The sequence below is a fragment of the Marmota monax genome, unplaced genomic scaffold, assembly GCF_021218885.2.
Source record: "Marmota monax isolate L192 unplaced genomic scaffold, Marmota_monax_Labrador192_F-V1.1 WCK01_AAM20220418_F8-fsc00002, whole genome shotgun sequence".
NCBI lineage: Eukaryota > Metazoa > Chordata > Mammalia > Rodentia > Sciuridae > Marmota > Marmota monax.
This window is the reverse complement of record NW_026693571.1, coordinates 8,356,832-8,375,367: the sequence shown is the minus strand read 5'-3', so window position 1 is coordinate 8,375,367 and position 18,536 is coordinate 8,356,832. Positions and strand designations below refer to the sequence as shown.

General features: G+C 37.2%; 1 protein-coding gene and 1 non-coding gene across 4 annotated transcripts in view; both read left to right on the top strand.

Annotated features, from left to right (window-relative positions):
* Window positions 1-18,536, top strand: part of Egf (epidermal growth factor) — a 145,140-nt gene that overhangs the window by 15,494 nt on the left and 111,110 nt on the right. For all 3 annotated transcript variants that reach the window (XM_046458806.2, XM_058583773.1, XM_058583772.1), the window contains exons 2-5: window positions 3,613-3,812; window positions 6,071-6,252; window positions 6,665-6,892; window positions 7,595-7,797. In XM_046458806.2, coding sequence (XP_046314762.2) covers window positions 3,613-3,812; window positions 6,071-6,252; window positions 6,665-6,892; window positions 7,595-7,797 — 813 coding nt within the window. The remainder of the gene's footprint in view (window positions 1-3,612; window positions 3,813-6,070; window positions 6,253-6,664; window positions 6,893-7,594; window positions 7,798-18,536) is intronic.
* LOC124102782 (U6 spliceosomal RNA) lies at window positions 7,902-8,004 on the top strand. The gene has a single exon (XR_006854981.1). It is a non-coding gene; the product is annotated as a U6 spliceosomal RNA (small nuclear RNA).

Genomic DNA, 18,536 nt, shown 5'->3' with positions numbered 1-18,536 from the left:
GATAGAGTCCTTGACAGGGTTGAAAAAAACACTGATTTATTTAGCATTACCAGTGGCTGTACAGAATAATGACATTCCACTGCCCCTAATTCTTAAAGTATTTAATTTTATTTTAAATCATATTTCATATCACAAATATTCAGCCCAGGCCCTGGTTTACAAGAAATGATGCTGACAGTAGAAGGAAGCTGGACAATGTTTTGAGGGAAGTGGAATTAGAATCAGCTGCACAAGTGAAATGAAGGTGAGAGACTTGACATATGGCAACCTGGACCCAGGTGGGAAAGAGGGAGGGAGGGTGCCAGGTTGGAAGGGCAGTGCCAGTTTCCAGTTCCAGCTCCATCACCCACTAGGGGCAGGGCTTTGGGAAGCATCATTACATCTCCTCCTCTTAACTAGGTTCATGTTTTCCAAATTCACTAAGATATGAGAATCACCTACAGAGTCTGTTCAAAAAAGGTTCCCAGTCCTGAGCTCAGCCCTGCTGAAAGAATTAGAATCTTAAAGGAAGAAATCTATATCACACCCATGCACACACATTCACACACACACTCACACACACACACACTTTCACATTCACATACTTATACAGTGTGACTTTTTTGAACAATTTTGGGAAATATTGAAATAGGTAATGTCTTGAGGCTTCCAGTTCTAAGATGCCAAATTTTGGGTGCTCTGATTTATCCCTGGATAAGCAAAATCTGAGGATAAAATACATTGGTTACTCATACTTAGATTTAGTATTTTTAAAAACATTTTTTAAGTTGTAGATGGACACAATACTATTATTTATTTGTTTATTTTTATTTGGTGCTAGGGATTGAACCCAGTGCCTCACGCATGCTAGGCAAGTGTTCTACACTGAGCCACAACCCCAGCCCTAGATTTAGTATTTTCAGAATTATTCTCTATTTGAGTTTTGAAAAATTACAGAATTAATGATATGATTTGTGTCTTAATGCTATGATTTGTGTATGGATCTAAGGATTCTTCAGATTTAAGTATTCAGATTTCTATTTGATTTATTTGACTTTAATATCTGGCCTGTATAGTCCATGGTGATGTATGGTGGATAAATGAGACCACGATGTTAAAATTTGTTGTTGTTATTATTGCCTTTGTTTCTAAATATGCACCCCAGGATAGATTCTGCTTTCATAAATTTGATAGATCTACCTGCCAGTCTCTTTTGCTTTGTTCTTGTTGGTAAAAACTCAGACAAATAAACATGACACAATTATTTCTTAATTAATTTGTGGCTTTATTCAAAGATTTTTGGGTACTTATTATGTACAAAAGATTGTAGTATGTTCTGGGACAGAGAATACTAAAATGGTCAGAGTACTTTTTTCATGGAAACTACCCATGTAATAAAACTTTTAAATCAATGTTTTATCAATCTCACCAATGTATCAATGCATTAGAAAATTAATAATATGTGTTGGACACATTAATTCAGTTTACCGAGAAGGCATGATGCACATATCAAAGAGAACGCTTGGTAATAGATCCTATAAGCCTGCAGTCATCTGTGGCCCACACTTTAGTAGCTGTGTATTCAGACTGCCTGTTCCTATTGTCTTTCTTTACTTCAGGATTTATTACTGACTTGGAAGTGAGTTATACCAACATTCTAGTCCCTGGGTTCAAATTAATACAATGGAACAAAACTATGTCTTGAGTCCTTGGCTATGGAAATAACCAAAGCAGATTACACATATGTGGTCCTCCATGATTAATCAAATGTTTTCACATCAATAATCTCATTTTTTCTCCAATAATACAGGCAGGGGAGATCCTGTGAGATATTCAGAGAAGCTTGTTAGCCAGGAATGGAAGCCAGGCCTCGGGCTCCCCATCACATACCCTTTCCATTTCTTCTAAGATAACTCTGTGCTCCCACAACTGCAGTAGCATGAACCCTACCCATTGTGGAGGGGGTTGGTGTCGATGAAAAGAAATGGGAAAAGGGATTCAAGCTCATTCTCTCAGACACATATAGTGGCACCTGTTTCACATTCTTATGATCTTAAAGTTCTCCCTGCTTCTCATATCTCTATTCTGATATATCCTCTAAAGTGGAGTTAATGCTTTCTGATTTTAGAACATGATCCTTGTGTAAAAGGTTGTTAATCCCTCATTTTTTTAATCCTTAGAACAATAAATACTTTTTAAAAAAGACTCATTAAGGTATTAAGGTTTAATGTTCAAATAGAATGGAGAAAGCCCAGCAGGGAAGCAAGAATATGTTAGTATTGTCCTCTAACCCCTCACTCACCCAGTGGTTCCATTGTATCTAAAAATATTGTATAAAATTATCATCACATACCCTTTGGTCAGGAGAAACCAAGGAATCTAGCTTGGCTACAGGGGTTGAAGCCATCCCCTGGAGTCAATCTTGGAGCATCAATGACAAGCTTTATTTGAAGTCAATCAGTAATGAGTGCCAAAGTCTCTAAGAAGGGACCAGTGTCCAAGAAGCTGTTGAGAACAAGGGAATCAGAGCAGGTAGGTGGACATTACCCAGAACAGGACGCCAGATATGGGGATAGGTACAAAGCAAAACCCTGTAGGAACCGAGAAATCCAAGGTCTACCACCCAGATTTAGCAAATAAAAGTACAAGATGCTGAGCTAAATTAGAATTTCAGATAAATAGAAAATAATTTTTTATTGTGAGCAAGTCCCACACAATGTTCTAGTTGAGTGTCTATTATCTGAAATGCATAGAAGTGTTTCATATTTCATATTTTTTGGATTCCTGAATATTTTTATACACATAATGAGAACTCTTTGGGCTGGGTTCCAAGTCTAAACACAAAATTCCTCTATGTTTCATATGTGCTTCATATACATAGCCTAAAGATAATTTTATACAATATTTTTAGTGTGCCTGCTTTTTGGCCTCTATCCATCACATGAGGTCAGGCATGAAATTTCCACTTGGTATCATGTGGGCACTTAAAAAGTTTTGTATTTTGGAGCATTTTGGATTGTAGATTTCAGATTAGGGATCCTCAGCCTATATAAGCAATTATAATTCAACTGAGCATCCTGTATTTTATATGACAATGCCAATCAGTGAAAATATTTCTGAACTTGAAAAATGATGACTTTTCAATTTTTCCTGCTCCCATTTAAAACTTTCTTTTTTCTTTTTTTAATGACTCAAAGTTCTCAGATTAGGCCACAGGAAAGGGGCCTATTTCCAAAATATTTGAAATTTTACTTCCAAAGGACACAATTAAAATCAACATTCACATAGATCCTTTCCACAACATGATATACAGTATGTGGTTCCCTTTTTAACATAAAAGGGCATTTTACAAATAAGAACAAGAAATACCTTTTTCTTTAAATAGTTCATATTTCATAATTTGGCAATGCTCATTTTTATAATTTATTTATAAGGAAGATGACATACAAAATTAATTGTGAACATCTACAGGGACTCATTATTCTCCATGTAATAGTTTTTATTTATTTAAAATATAAAATCAGGAATTAAATAATAATTCTGCTTGTGTTGGTTGTCATGGGGAAGTAATTTGCCTAGGTCAGATTAAATACCATTGAAAATGTACAGTTTGGTTTCTTTCTTCCCACTCAGGTCCTACACCCTACTTAATTTTCTCCCATGGAAACAGTATCTTTAGAATTGACCCAGAAGGCACAAACCATGAGCGACTGGTGGTAGATGCTGGTATTTCGGTGATCATGGATTTTCATTACAAGAAGGAAAGAATCTATTGGGTGGATTTAGAAAGACAACTTTTGCAAAGAGTTTTCCTGAATGGGTCAAGACAAGAGGTAAAGTACTACCAAGTGTGGTGATGCACGCCTGTAATCCCAGCAGCTTGGAGGCTGAGACAGGAGGGTCATGAGTTCAAAACCAGCCTCAGCAATGGGGAGGTACTAAGCAACTTAATGAGACCCTGTCTCTAAATAAAATACGAAATAGGGCTGGGGATGTGGCTCAGTTGTTGAATGTCCCTGAGTTCAATCCCTAGAACAACAACAACAACAAAAGGTCAAGTATCATTGCCCATGCTATTTATTCAAAGGGATTGAGATACAGGCAAATATGATATGCTAAATTCTTCATGTATAAACAAAAGTACATTATGGTTCAAATGTGTGTCTGTCAAATGTAGGCACTTAATCTGCATCTGTGGTACTATATATGAATAAACTCACAGAAGCTCCCTAAGGAGAATGCGAGGACATGAATTTAATTTTGAAAATATCTAACTTTATAGGTCAGTTATAATTAGAATTGATTATTTACATGATTATTTTCTACTTCACTAGTGCTCAGCTGGGTGGAGGATTCTGCCTCTCAGGGGATATTTGGCAATGTCTGGAAACATTTTGGGGGATGGCACTCTGGGTGAGAGAGAAAGGGGAAGGGATACTGGCATCTGGTGGGCAAAGCCAGGGATGCTATTGAACTTAGGGGAGTCCCTATAATAAATAAGACTTATCCAGCCCTAAATGTCCATAGTGCTGAGGTTGATCAACCCTATTGTATCTGTACAAAATCTCTGTCATTTCGGAGGGGAAAATCACCTGAAATTTAGAAGGACAATTTTTCTTCTTCTCTATTTTCAAGCTGTGTGCATTCTAGAAAAAGCAAGTGAATTAAATAATAGATTAAAGTATTTTACCTGAAGTACATACAAAAGATCCTTAATCTTTCTTTTAAACTGGTAAATGAGTCCCAGGAGGAGAGTTCTCACAATACTTTGCAGATGGAGTGCAAAAGGCACATGATTACAAAGACTTTAAGCATTTATTCCCAGTACAAAGTACTCTCTGTCTTTTTCTTTTTTAACCAAACCTTTCTCTCTCCAATTATTCCTAAAAGCTTCAATTAGGCATTAATCTGTTTTTATCACATCTCTAATACTTGCTAATCTCACTTTTAACAATTATGGCTACTCATTATTCTCCAACCAATCTGGTAGAATAGTTTCAAAATCTTGAGTCTAAGAATCTGGAGGGCTTTCTGTCACAGAACAAGAGAAGGTGTAAACAGTTGTGAATTTATGTCAAGTCATCAGAAAAGGATTGACTTGATCCCTAAAATTCTACTTCTGTAGTCCCTTTTTGGGGTTAAAACATTGTTTTACAAAGGACAACTGTCAATATGCAAACAACTTACCTGGAACACCTAGTATATGAATACATTTGTAATTGTTAAAATGGGTTGGTTGGATTGCTTTGAGAGGAGAATAGCTCAGACTCTGAGGCCAGACCACCTCTGCCCAACTCTGTTTAATAACATCACATGATAGGTAGCTGGAACTGAGCGACTGGGGGGTATTATACCATGAGAACCTGCAATGGTACAGATCAGGGCTTCTAACCACCTTGCACCTCCAGCGCCAAGAATACCAGTTGCCCTGTTGTTGACCTGCCTAAGTCTGGAATCAGGAGATAAGAGAGGTTTCAGTTTGGTTGTTTGGATCATGTAAGAGCAGGGACAGCTCAAGGCATATAAGAAGAAGTACTGTTAATGGGTCAAGGTGTAAGACATGCAGATCTGTAAAAAGGAAGGGACCAATGGAGGAGGAGGGGCCAGAAGAAAATGGAAGCCTTAACAAGAACTTCTTCCTTTTCATAGTTCTATGCTCAAACTCCAAGGGAAACTTGCCAGAGTTTGGAAAAGCTTAGAATTAAGTTTAGGTAAGGATCCGAACATTTCATTAACAAGTAAAACTGAATAAACTCTGCATCAAAATCCTACTGTTAAAATAGTTGAAATTATTACATTATGGTTGATTGCTAATTTCAATAGTGCATAGGATAATTCTCAGTTTCAAAGCTATGATATAAATACTTTGCCTAGAGATATCCACATGGAGGTGGGTAATATTGCTACATCAAAACAAAGCCACCTTTATTATAATAATAAAATAGTCACCTTATATGTGACTATTTTATTATTTAAATAACTTAGGGGAATGAAAGGTACTTAAAAGAGTAGACTTTTATACATAGCAATAAAATCAATTTTTCTGTGAATGGGGAAATATTGATAACAGTTTTGAAATTTGATTTTACAGAAAGTGTGCAATATAGAGAAAAATGTTTCTGGAATGGCAATAAATTGGATAAATGAAGAAATTATTTGGTCAAATCGACAGGAAGGAATCATTACAGTAACAGATTTGAAAGGAAACAATTCCCATGTTCTTTTAAGCACCTTAAAATATCCTGCAAATATAGCAGTTGATCCAGTAGAAAGGTAAATTTTGCTGTTTTCAGACACTGAAATACATTTCAAATCTAATAAAAATTTCTAGAATCATAACATCTTGAAGTCAAAGGGGCCTTCATGAGACCAAGGTCCTCTTTAATAGTACACTAACACCATTTTCAATAGGACAGTGGCCTGCCTGCATTTGAACTTGGCAGGCTCCTTTTATAAACACTGTTGACTACCATGATTTTCTGCTAGAGAAGCATAACTCTTCTAACTTGAATCAATCACATATAATTTCCTTAATAGTTAACATGTACTTATTGAATTGAATTTTCATTCAAAATAATCAAAATTGTCCTGTGTAGGAATGAGGGGCTGCTGAAACACTGAAAGAATCTGCCATTTTAGTGACTATTCATTCAATTATGGGTCTATGTAATGTGTTTGCCCTCAGGTTTATATTTTGGTCTTCAGAAGTGGCCAGCAGTCTTCACAGAGCAGATCTCAGTGGGGTGAAAGTGAAGACTCTATTAGAGACACCAGAGAGAATAACGGCTATGTCACTGGATGTGCTTGATAAACGCCTCTTTTGGATTCAGGACAATAGAGAAGGAAGCAATTCTCATATTTATTCCTGTGATTATGATGGAAGGTCTGTCCATCTGATCAAACCTCCAACCCGGTAGGTTTTTCTTATGGTTTAAAATAAAACTATTGTTAGCTGAAGTTTGTGTGAAAAAAAATAATTTATCATTTGTCAGCTAAATAGATGTGGTAGTTTTAGCACGTGAATTTTTGGAGTCTGAAACAGATTTATCAATTATTAGATGAATGACTTGGGGTGGGTAAGTTACATAACTTTTCTTATCTGCAGTTTTCTGTGATATGGGAACATTGTGAAAATTAAACAAATAAATACAGATTAAAAAATAACAGAGTATCTGGCATATAATAGGTTCCCACATGTTGCTCGTAGTTACTCTTTTTGGAATTATTATATCATACATTTTGTGAAGCATCATCTTTTATTTGACTTGCTATGGTGCCAGAAAGACTCTCCAGTAACTGAAAGAGGCAGAAATTAGCCGAACAGAAAGATGACTAAACCGAAATCCACTCGTATCCTGTTCTTGTTTCCTTCCCCATTTTCATCACAGATCCAGATCTGGAGAAAGAAATTATTTCCTATTAGTTCAGATTATGATGACTAAATAAAAAAATTTAAATGCAATATACTTTTCTAAATCTAAATAAGAAATAAGAAACTGCAGGCGATTAAAATTCTGACAAAAAAAGGAAATGAGGTGAAATTTTAATAATCCAAACCACTATTCTGCCATTTTTTATGATTACACCTCCCCCCCACCCCCCGGTTGTTTTTTAGGCACAATTTGTTTGCAATATCTCTTTTTGCTGACCGTATCTTCTATTCAACATTGAAAAAAAAGACAATTTGGATAGCCAACAAACACACCGGGAAGGATATGGTTAGAATTCACTTCAATCCATCATCAGTACCAGCTGGTGAACTTAAAGTAGTACATCCAATTGTACAGCCCAAGGCAGAGGATGGTGACCAGGACTCTGGTAAGTCAACTTGGACCTCAAACAGGGCCAGGCACAAAGTCACTACCTGTCTACTTATTCAAGCCACACACAAGGGATTTTAGGGGAAGAAAAAAAATTATTCAATCATTAAAAGTTATTAGTTGTGTGCTTGGAACAATACGGAGAATATTAACATGGCTCCTGTGCAAGGATGACATGCAAATTCGAGAAGTGTTCCATATTTTTAACTTTGGATAGGGCGAAGGGGAGGGAGGGAAAGAGACGAGCTGTGGGAGTAGGAAAGAAGGTGGGGTGACATGGACATCATTACCCTAAGTACATGTATGAAGACATGAATGGTGTGACTCTACTTTGTGTAAAGAGAAATGAAAAACTGTGCTCCATTTGTGTACTATGAATCAAAATGCATTTTGCTGTCATGTATTAGAACAAATAAATAAATTGATTTTTAAAAGTTCTTAGTTGGAATAAACTCTTGTAGTAAGAGAGATTGGTAAGAGAAAAACAAATAGAAATCCATTAACATGTATACAAGGGAGAATCTGGGAATGAGTAACTCTCAAAGAAGTATCTTTGAATTCTCGTTTCTATGGCATCTTCAACAACAAACTGTACATTCTTAAGAGAAAAATGACAAGAAAAAGGGAAAAGACCTTGAGTTCTTTGGTGGCAACATGGCAACAAATCAATGGCAGATAAAGGCCAGTTAGTAAAGCTTATTAATGTAGATTCCTCTGCTCCCATATCCAGGCCAAATCTAAAGTTGTTTTCAATGGTGACCTATGTTCCCTCTGGTAGAACACCAAGACAGGATACCTTTTGTCTTTGTAAATCTATGTCCTGCTTAAACCAAATAAAGGGAAGACAGCACTTTCCTGCCTGGGCTTCTTCTTAATTGTTTACACCTCGAAAATCCTTCATTTTTGGTGGCACATTCTGGTCTCATTGATTACTCCCACACCCCGAATTTCCAATCTGCCACCAAATACATGTCATTCTACCTCCTAAATACATCTCGAAGTTCCACTTCTCTCCTCTACGGCCACCACCATAGTCAAAACAACCAGCCTTTATACATGACCCCTTATAATGGCTGCTCAATTGATCTTTCTTGCCTTTAAGTAACAGAGCTGATCTATTCACACCCCTGCTTAAAACCCTTCAAAGCTTTCCTTGCATTTACATTGAAATCATTTTTAGCAGGCCTGTTAATATTTAACCAACCTATTTCAGGACTCTCTCCTTCCACAGGGTCTAAAGCAAAGTTGTCCTATGGGTCCTCAGACATGCCAAACTTCCTCATGGAGTGAGGCTTTGCAGTCACCCTTTTCTTCTGGGCCTAGCTTGTCTTCATTTCTGATAGGCCATCTCTGATAAGGCTATCATAGTAGCCCTTTCTCCTCAGTGTACCCTTCACTGAACTCACTACAAGGTGTAATTATTCATCAATTTGCTTTATTTTTTATTCTCTCCCACTTTTATAAATGTAATATAGGTACTTATAAACCTATCATACCTGTTTTTTTTTCCTTTAACCATCATATGTATAGTGGTTATTCAAAAATAAATAAATTTTGGACAATAAATGTAGTCAAATGAATGAATGATAAACTAAACCTAGTCACAGTCCCAAATTTCTGCTTCCTAGTTTCATCTATTTGAATTCTTCAGAATCTAATTTTTTTAAAAAATCATTAAGATTATAAAAATCTTTTATGATTGTTAGGTTGCTCAATATGGCTTATATGCTACATAAATGATATCACACTAATATCTGACTTTTATGAAAAAGTTTTATTTCAAGAAGCTTTTGAAATTATTTAATTTTATTCCCAAATAGCCCTCTGAGGTACAGAGAGAGAGGTGGAACTGTTTGTTTCCTCTGCTTGTTTCCTGTTGGAGGCCATTAGTGTTTGGTGATAGTGTGGCAATGTTAGAGGGACCACAACACAAGGTCCCTGCCATAGTCAGTATAGAAATCTGTTCACACCTATTCAAGACATGGCTCCCAAAGAGAGCTTGGAGATTGAACAGGACAGGCAAGAGTGTGTGGAAGGGAGGTTGGAGTCAAAGGGAATTGAACTTGTTATTTCTTTTTTTTTTATTGGTTGTTCAAAACATTACAAAGCTCTTGACATATCATATTTCATACATTAGATTCAAGTGGGTTATGAACTCCCATTTTTACCCCAAATACAGATTGCAGAATCACATCAGTTACACATCCACCTTTTTACATAATGCCATATTAGTGACTGTTGTATTCTGCTACCTTTCCTATCCTCAACTATCCCCCCACCCCTCCCCTCCCATCTTCTCTCTACCCCATCTACTGTAATTCATTTCTCTCCTTGTTTATTTTCCCATTCCCCTCACAAACTCTTATATGTAATTTTGTATAACAGTGAGGGTCTCCTTCCATTTCCGTGCAATATCCCTTTTCTCTCCCTTTCCCTCCCACCTCATGTCTCTGTTTAATGTTAATCTTTTCCTCCTGCTCTTCCTCCCTGCTCTGTTCTTAGTTGCTTTCATTATATCAAAGAAGATATTTGGCATTTGTTTTTTAGGGATTGGCTAGCTTCACTTAGCATAACCTGCTCTAGTGCCATACATTTCCCTGCAAATTCCATGATTTTGTCATTTTTTAGTGCTGCTTAATACTCCATGGTGTATAAATGCCACATTTTTTTTATCCATTCATCTATTGAAGGGCATCTGGGTTGGTTCCACAGTCTAGCTATTGTGAATTGTGCTGCTATGAACATCAATGTGGCAGTATCCCTGTACTATGCTCTTTTAAGGTCTTCAGGGAATAGTCCGAGAAGGGCAATAGCTGGGTCAAATGGTGGTTCTATTCCCAGCTTTCCCAGGAATCTCCATACTGCTTTCCAAATTGGCTGCACCAATTTGCAGTCCCACCAGCAATGTACAAGTGTACCCTTTTCCCATATCCTCGTCAGCACTTGTTGTTGTTTGACTTCAGAATGGCTGCCAATCTTACTGGAGTGAGATGGTATCTTAGGGTGGTTTTGATTTGCATTTCTCTGACTGCTAGAGATGGTGAGCATTTTTTCATGTACTTGTTGATTGATTGTATGTCCTCCTCTGAGAAGTGTCTGTTCAGGTCCTTAGCCCATTTGTTGATTGGGTTATTTGTTAACTTATTGTCTAATTTTTTGAGTTCTTTGTATACTCTGGGTATTAGAGCTCTATCTGAAGTGTGAGGAGTAAAAATTTGTTCCCATGATGTAGGCTCCCTATTTACCTCTCTTATTGTTTCTTTTGCTGAGAAAAAACTTTTTAGTTTAAGTAAGTCCCATTTGTTGATTCTTGTTATTAACTCTTGTGCTATGGGTGTCCTATTGAGGAATTTGGAGCCTGACCCCACCATATGTAGATCGTAGCCAACTTTTTCTTCTATCAGACGGCGTGTCTCTGATTTGATATCAAGCTCCTTGATCCATTTTGAGTTAACTTTTGTGCATGGCGAGAGGAGGGGATTCAGTTTCATTTTGTTGCATATGGATTTCCAGTTTTCCCAACACCATTTGTTGAAGATGCTATCCTTCCTCCATTGCATGCTTTTAGCCCCTTTATCAAATATAAGATAGTTGTAACTTGTGGATTAGTCTCTGTGTCCTCTATTCTGTACCATTGGTCCACCCGCCTGTTTTGGTACCTGTACCATGCTGTTTTTGTTACTATTGCTCTGTAGTATAGTTTGAAATCCGGTTTCGCTATACCGCCTGATTCACACTTCCTGCTTAGAATTGCTTTTGCTATTCTGGGTCTTTTATTTTTCCAAATGAATTTCATGATTGCTTTCTCTATTTCTACAAGAAATGCCGTTGGGATTTTGATTGGCATTGCATTAAACCTATAGAGAACTTTTGGTAATATCGCCATTTTGATGATGTTAGTTCTGCCTATCCATGAACAGGGTATATTTTTCCATCTTCTAAGATCTTCTTCTACTTCTCTCTTTAGGGTTCTGTAGTTTTAATTGTATAAATCTTTCACCTCTTTTGGTAGGTTGATTCCCAAGTATTTTATTTTTTTTTGAGGATATTGTGAATGGAATGTTTTTCCTCATTTCTGTTTCAGAAGTTTTGTCGCTGATATACAGAAATGCCTTTGATTTATGTGTGTTGATTTTATATCCTGCCACTTTGCTGAATTCATTTATTAGTTCTAGTAGTTTTTTTGTAGAGCCTTTTGGGTCTTCTAGGTATAGAATGATGTCATCCACAAATAGTGATAATTTAAGTTCTTCTTTTCCTATTTTTGTGCCTTTAATTTCTTTCATCTGTCTAATTGCTCTGGCCAGTGTTTCTAGAACTATATTGAATAGAAGTGGTGATAGAGGACATCCCTGTCTTGTTCCAGATTTTAGAGGGAATGCCTTCAATTTTTCTCCATTCAGAATGATGCTAGCCTGAGGCTTAGCATAGATAGCTTTTACAATGTTGAGGTAAGTTCCTGTTATCCCTAGTTTTTCTAATGTTTTGAACATAAAGGGATGCTGTACTTTGTCGAATGCTTTTTCTGTGTCTATCGAGATGATCATATGGTTCTTATCTTTAAGTCTATTGATGTGGTGAATAACATTTATTGATTTCCATATATTGAACCATCCTTGCATCCCAGGGATGAATCCTACTTGATCATGGTGCACAATTTTATGATGTGTTTTTGTATCCGATTCACCAGAATTTTATTGAGGATTTTTGCATCTACGTTCATTAGAGATATTGGTCTGTAGTTTTCTTTCTTTGAGGTGTCTTTGTCTGGTTTCGGAATCAGGGTGACGTTGGCCTCATAGAATGAATTTGGAAGAGCTCCCTCTTTTTCTATTTCCTGAAATAACTTGAAAAGTATTGGTATTAATTCTTCTTTAAAGGTTTTGTAAAACTCCGCTGTATACCCATCTGGTCCTGGGCTTTTCTTGGTTGGTAGTCTTTTGATTGCTTCTTCTATTTCATCTATTGATATTGGTCTGTTCAAATTGTGTGTATCCTCCTGACTCAGTCTGGGCAAATCATATGACTTAAGAAATTTATCAATGTCTTCACTATCTTCTATTTTATTGGAATATAGGTTTTCAAAATAATTCCTAATTATCTTCTGTATTTCTGTAGTATCTGTTGTGATGTTGCCTTTTTCATCCTGTATGTTAGTAATTTGAGTTCTCTCTCTTCTTCTCTTTGTTAGCATGGCTAAGGGTCTGTCGATCTTATTTATTTTTTCGAAAAACCAACTTTTAGTTTTGTCAATTTTTTCAAATAGTTTCTTTTGTTTCCATTTCGTTGATTTCTGCTCTGATTTTAATTATTTCTTGCCTTCTGCTACATTTGCTGTTGTTTTGCTCTTCCTTTTCTAGGGCTTTGAGATGAAGTGTGAGCTCATTTATTTGTTGGTTTTTTTCTTTTTTTGAGGAATGACCTCCAGGCGATGAATTTCCCTCTTAAAACTGCTTTCATTGTGTCCCATAGATTCCAATATGTTGTGTCTGTATTTTCATTTATCTCTAAGAATTTTTTGATTTCCTCCTTTATGTCTTCTGTAACCCATTGATCATTCAGTAACATATTGTTCATTTTCCATGTGATGTAGGATTTTTCCTTCCTTCTTTTATCATTGATTTCCAGTTTCATTCCATTATGATCAGATAAAATGCATGGTATTATCTCCACCCCTTTATATTTACTGAGGGTTGCCCTATGGCATAATATATGGTCTATTTTTGAGAAGGATCCATGTGCTGCTGAGAAAAAAGTATATCCACTTGATGATGGTTGATATATTCTATATATGTCAGTTAAGTCTAGGTTATTGATTGTGATATTGAGTTATATAGTTTCTTTACTCAACTTTTGTTTGGAGGATCTGTCCAATGGTGAGAGAGTTGTGTTGAAGTCACCCATAATTATTGTGTTGTGGTCTATTTGATTCTTGAACTTGAGGAGAATTTGTTTTATGAACGTCGCAGCACTATTATTTGGTGCATAAATATTGATAATTGTTATGTATTGTTGGTGAATGGTTCCTTTTAACAGTATATAATGTCATTCCTTATCCCTTTTGATTAACTTAGTCTTGAAGTTGATTTTATTCGATATGAGGATGCTTACGAGGACCGTGTGCGTGGTATATTTTTTCCCAACCTTTCACCTTCAGCCTGTGTATGCCTTTTCCAATCAGATGTGTCTCCTGGAGGCAGCATATTGTTGGATTTGTTTTTTTAATCCATGTTACCAGTGTATGTCGCTTTATTGGAGAGTTTAAGCCATTAAGGTTTAGAGTTACTATTGATATATGGTTTGTACTTCCAGCCATGTTTGATTATTTATCTTTTTTTTTTAATTTAGTTTGTTTCTCCATGATTAGCTTTTCCCCCGCCCTCTGTCTTTACTGAGGTACTTCCCACTATGGTTTTGGTTATTGTTTTTCATTTCTTCCTCGTGTAGTGTTTTGCTCAAGATGCTTTGCAATGCTGGTTTTCTGGCTGCAAATTCCTTTAACTTTTGTTTATCATGAAAGATTTTTACTTCGTTTTCGTACCTGAAGCTTAATTTTGCTGGATACAGAATTCTTGGTTGGCATCCATTGTCTTTCAGTGTTTGAAATACGTTGTTCCAGGATCTTCTCTCTTTCAGCGTCTGTGATGAAAAATCCATTGTTAACCTTATTGGTTTACCCCTGAATGTAATCTGCCTCCTTTCTCTTGTAGCTTTTAATATTTTCTCTTTGTTCTGTATATTGGATATCTTCATAACAATGTGTCTTGGCATTGGTCTACTGTGATTTTGTATGCTCGATGTCCTGTATGCATCTACAATTTGTATATCCATTTCCTTTTTTATTTCTGGAAAGTTTTCTGTAATTATTTCATTCAGCAGGTTACTCATTCCCTTGGTTTGAATCTCTATACCTTCCTCTATCCCGATGACTCTTAAGTTTGGTTTTTTTATGTTATCCCATATCTCTTGGATGTTTTTCTCGTGATTTTTTTACCAGCCTTTATGAGTTGGCTAGACTCTTTTCAAGATGATATATTTTGTCTTCATTATCTGATGTTCTGGCTTCTACTTGCTCCACTCTGTTAGTGATACTCTCATTTGAGTTTTTAATTTGGTTTATAGTTTCCTTCATTTCTAGAATTATTGTTTGATTTTTTTTATAATCTCTATCTCCTGATAAAGATGCTTAACTTCTTCTTTTATCTGTTTATGTAATTCATTTTCAATGTGTTTTTTCACTGTTTGAATTTGCTGTCTCATATCCTCTTTAAGGTTCCATTCCATCTGTCTAAGGTATTCCTTGAGTTCTTTATTTGACCATTTTTCTGATGATTCTAGGTCCTCCTGAATATTTAGGCTGTCCTGCATTGTTTGTACTCCTTTTCTTCCTTGCTTTTTCATGCTGCTCATGTTACTTCTTGTTCTGTTTGACTGCGGAGTTATTGTTTACTCCTATAAATTTATTTGATGTTTGGGAGGAAAGGTATTAGAAGGGAAGGGAAGAAGTCACTAAAAAGAATGAGAGTAAGCAGGTTGAATTCAAGGAAGGGGGAATAAGAAAATTGAAAAGAAATGAAAAGACAAAAGAAAAAAATAGAAAAGAAAAAAATTTAAAAAATAATAAATAAAAATTAAAGTTTAAAAAAATTAAAAAATTTAAAAAAATTTAAAAAACAACAAAAAATAAATAAAAATGAAAAAAAAAACCAAATTAAAAAAAAATTAATAAATGCAGTCTTAGAGTTTGATTAACTTCTCTTCCAGTGGGTGGAGCTGTGCCCACCGGGCCAAGCTTCTCCTCTCAATACGCGGGAACCAATCACTGTGCAGCAGCTCCTCCTCCCAGACTGGGCGGGTCTCCAATCCTGAGTGCCTAGGGCCTTCTCTTGTGTCTAGTCACTTCCCCACTTTTCCTCAAGCCAGGCCCCGCTCACCAGTGACGCTCACCACAATACTAGCTACACGCCAGGTGTGCTGCTCCCGGGAGCCCTGTTTTCATGAACGACTGGGCACACTCTTCCTGTTTGCCATTCCCTCAGACCCTAAGTTTGTAGAGCTTGGGGCTGAGAACCCTCAGCAAATTTTGCTTGCCCTCCGGTAGCCACACCCCCAGTAGCTGGTGCAAGAGACCTCAGTTGTCAGCACTGGTGGGAGCGGTAGCCGGGAGTTCCGTGCCCCAGTCCTGCGCCACTCCTGATTCCCTGGGTCTGGCTATCTCGCTCACGTCAGAGCTGGGAGGGGCCCTTATGGAAGAGCTGGGAAGGGCCCTTAAGGTTTCCCCACTGTGTGGAGAGGGAGGGCTAGGGGGTTACACACCTGTCGCCGCTGGTTTCAATGAAGTTATCTCCTCCGCCGCATTCTGGTGACATCAGTTCTCGGCCATGGTGGTATCCCATGCAAATGTCGACAGTTCATTTCCCTTTGCCGGGTGACCAATGCAACGGGTGGGTCCTGACTGGCTCTCCCAAGCCCCGTTTCAATCCTGTGGCCACTGCCTATGAAGGCTCGTTTGGCATTTACCTCTGTAGGTTCAGAAGGGCCGACCAGTTGTTTCAGTGGGATCGTTTAGTGCTGAGTCACAGCAGTTTGTCTGCGAGAAGCAGGCGAACGGGGGCTTGAATTTAGCCGATCCGGGCTCGGTGTGTGTTCTGAGAGACCCAGACTGTTCGCCCCAGATCCACGTCAGCTCAGCATTGCCTAGTGATCCTGAGCAAACAGCATTTAGACGGTTTACGACTCCCTATGCCCGCGCAGCTGAAGAAGTCAGAGACTTGATCTCTCTGCGCCCGCCGCCATGTTCTTACCCCCGAACTTGTTATTTCTTATATCCTTAGGCAGTTAACTAATAATGCCAATGCTTGTTATCTGGTTTATTAAAAAACCCAGCTAGAAACTATCATTTAACGTCAGTGATGACTATACTTTCAATGCAAGTAATAAGAAACTTTAGAGAATAAAATAAATTCCAATAGATGAAGCATCTATTTACATGTTACGAGTTATTCTAAAAAATTGATTTAGTTGGGTTTACAAAGCACAATTTGAGGGAATATAATTGAACTATGGGTTGTAGTACTGCATTAACTTGCAACAATCAGGTAGCATCATTTTAGGAAGGTGAATATAGTCCACACATAAAGGTAATGAACAGGATGTACTGCCAGATGCCTCTCATGGGAGATTTGACTCAAAATGACTTCAAATACAACTCATTGTGTGAGTGGTGATGACACATCACAAAATCATAACAACAACTACTTTGAATAAGTAGTTATTAGTCTTGTTCATAATAGTTACAGATGTCTGCAATCATAACCAACTTCTCTCTTTTTTTATATATATAGCCTTGAAGTTTCCAAAGTGTTTTTATGGCCATTATCTTATTGATTCATCAAGCAATATTGGGAGACAGTAAGGATAGGCATAACTTATTTCATAGTTGAGAAACTGAAGAAATGGAGAGAATTCTCCAGGATTACACAGATGGTGATGAATTTGGGGGAAAAAATTCCTGACCGTCAATCTCTCAGTTTATATTTTATATCTATCATCAACACATTCTTTCTTCAGTGCTCACTTTTCTTCAGTTTCTTTGATAGGGAATTTAAATATGCTCATTGAAAGCAAGAATTTTGGGCTGGGGTTGTAGCTCAGCAGTAGAGTGCTCATGCACATGCAAGGCCCTAGGTTCGATCCTCAGCACCAGAAAGAAAGAAAGGAAGGAAGGAAGGAAGGAAGGAAGGAAGGAAGGAAGGAAGGAAGGAAGGGAAGGAAGGAAGAAAAAATTTAAAAAAAGAAAGAAAGGTACTATGTCCAACTACAACTAAACGTAAATATTTTTTAAAAAAAGGAATCAAGAATTTCAGAAGAAAACCTATAATGATTCACTAAAGAGCAGCCTCCAATGAAGTGGCCAATAATAGAACTTGGCTGGAAGCCACTGTTAGCTGCAGAGCCAAAGAGAAACCTGGAATCTAGAAGTCAGCTGGAATTGGAGATTGACTTCAGTTCTAGACCAAAGGCTGAACTTCACATATACAGTTTTAGTCAGCCTTTTTGTTGCCATGACCAAAAGACTAAAGAGAACCATTTCAAAGAAGAAGAAGTTTATTTGGTGCTAATGGTTTCAGAGGTCTCAGTCCATAGATGGCTGACTCTATTGTTCTGGGCCCATGGTGAGGTAGAACATCAAGGTAGGGTATGGCGGAGGAAAGCTGCTCAGGACGTGACAACTGGAAGAAGAGAGAGACTGCTCCCCTCATCATGGACAAAATATAAATCCCAAGGTCATACCCCCAGTGACCTATCTCTTCCAGCCACACCCTCCTTGCCTATAGTTACCACCCAGTTAATCCATTCAGATGGATTAATACACAGATTCTGAATTCTGTCTCAACCTAGTCATTTCATCTCTAAACTTTCTCACATTATTTTAAACATGAGCTTTTGGGGGACACCTCACATCTAAACAATAACATACTCCAAGTGAAATAACTTTTGATTTTAAGAGCATTGCTACTTTGGTCATGATTAGTTAGGTTTAAATTCTTTCAGTGCTTTAGAAAGCAGGAATTCTTTACCTTTTAAGATCTGTGAATTTCTTGATTTCATGTGTTTGATGAAAATATGTCATTGTTGCCCCTAGGGAGATGGTATAGACCTTTCATCAGGTTCTCAATGTGCCTGATACCCTTCAAATATAAAGACATACCACCTGGGAATCTGGCCTACAATAGC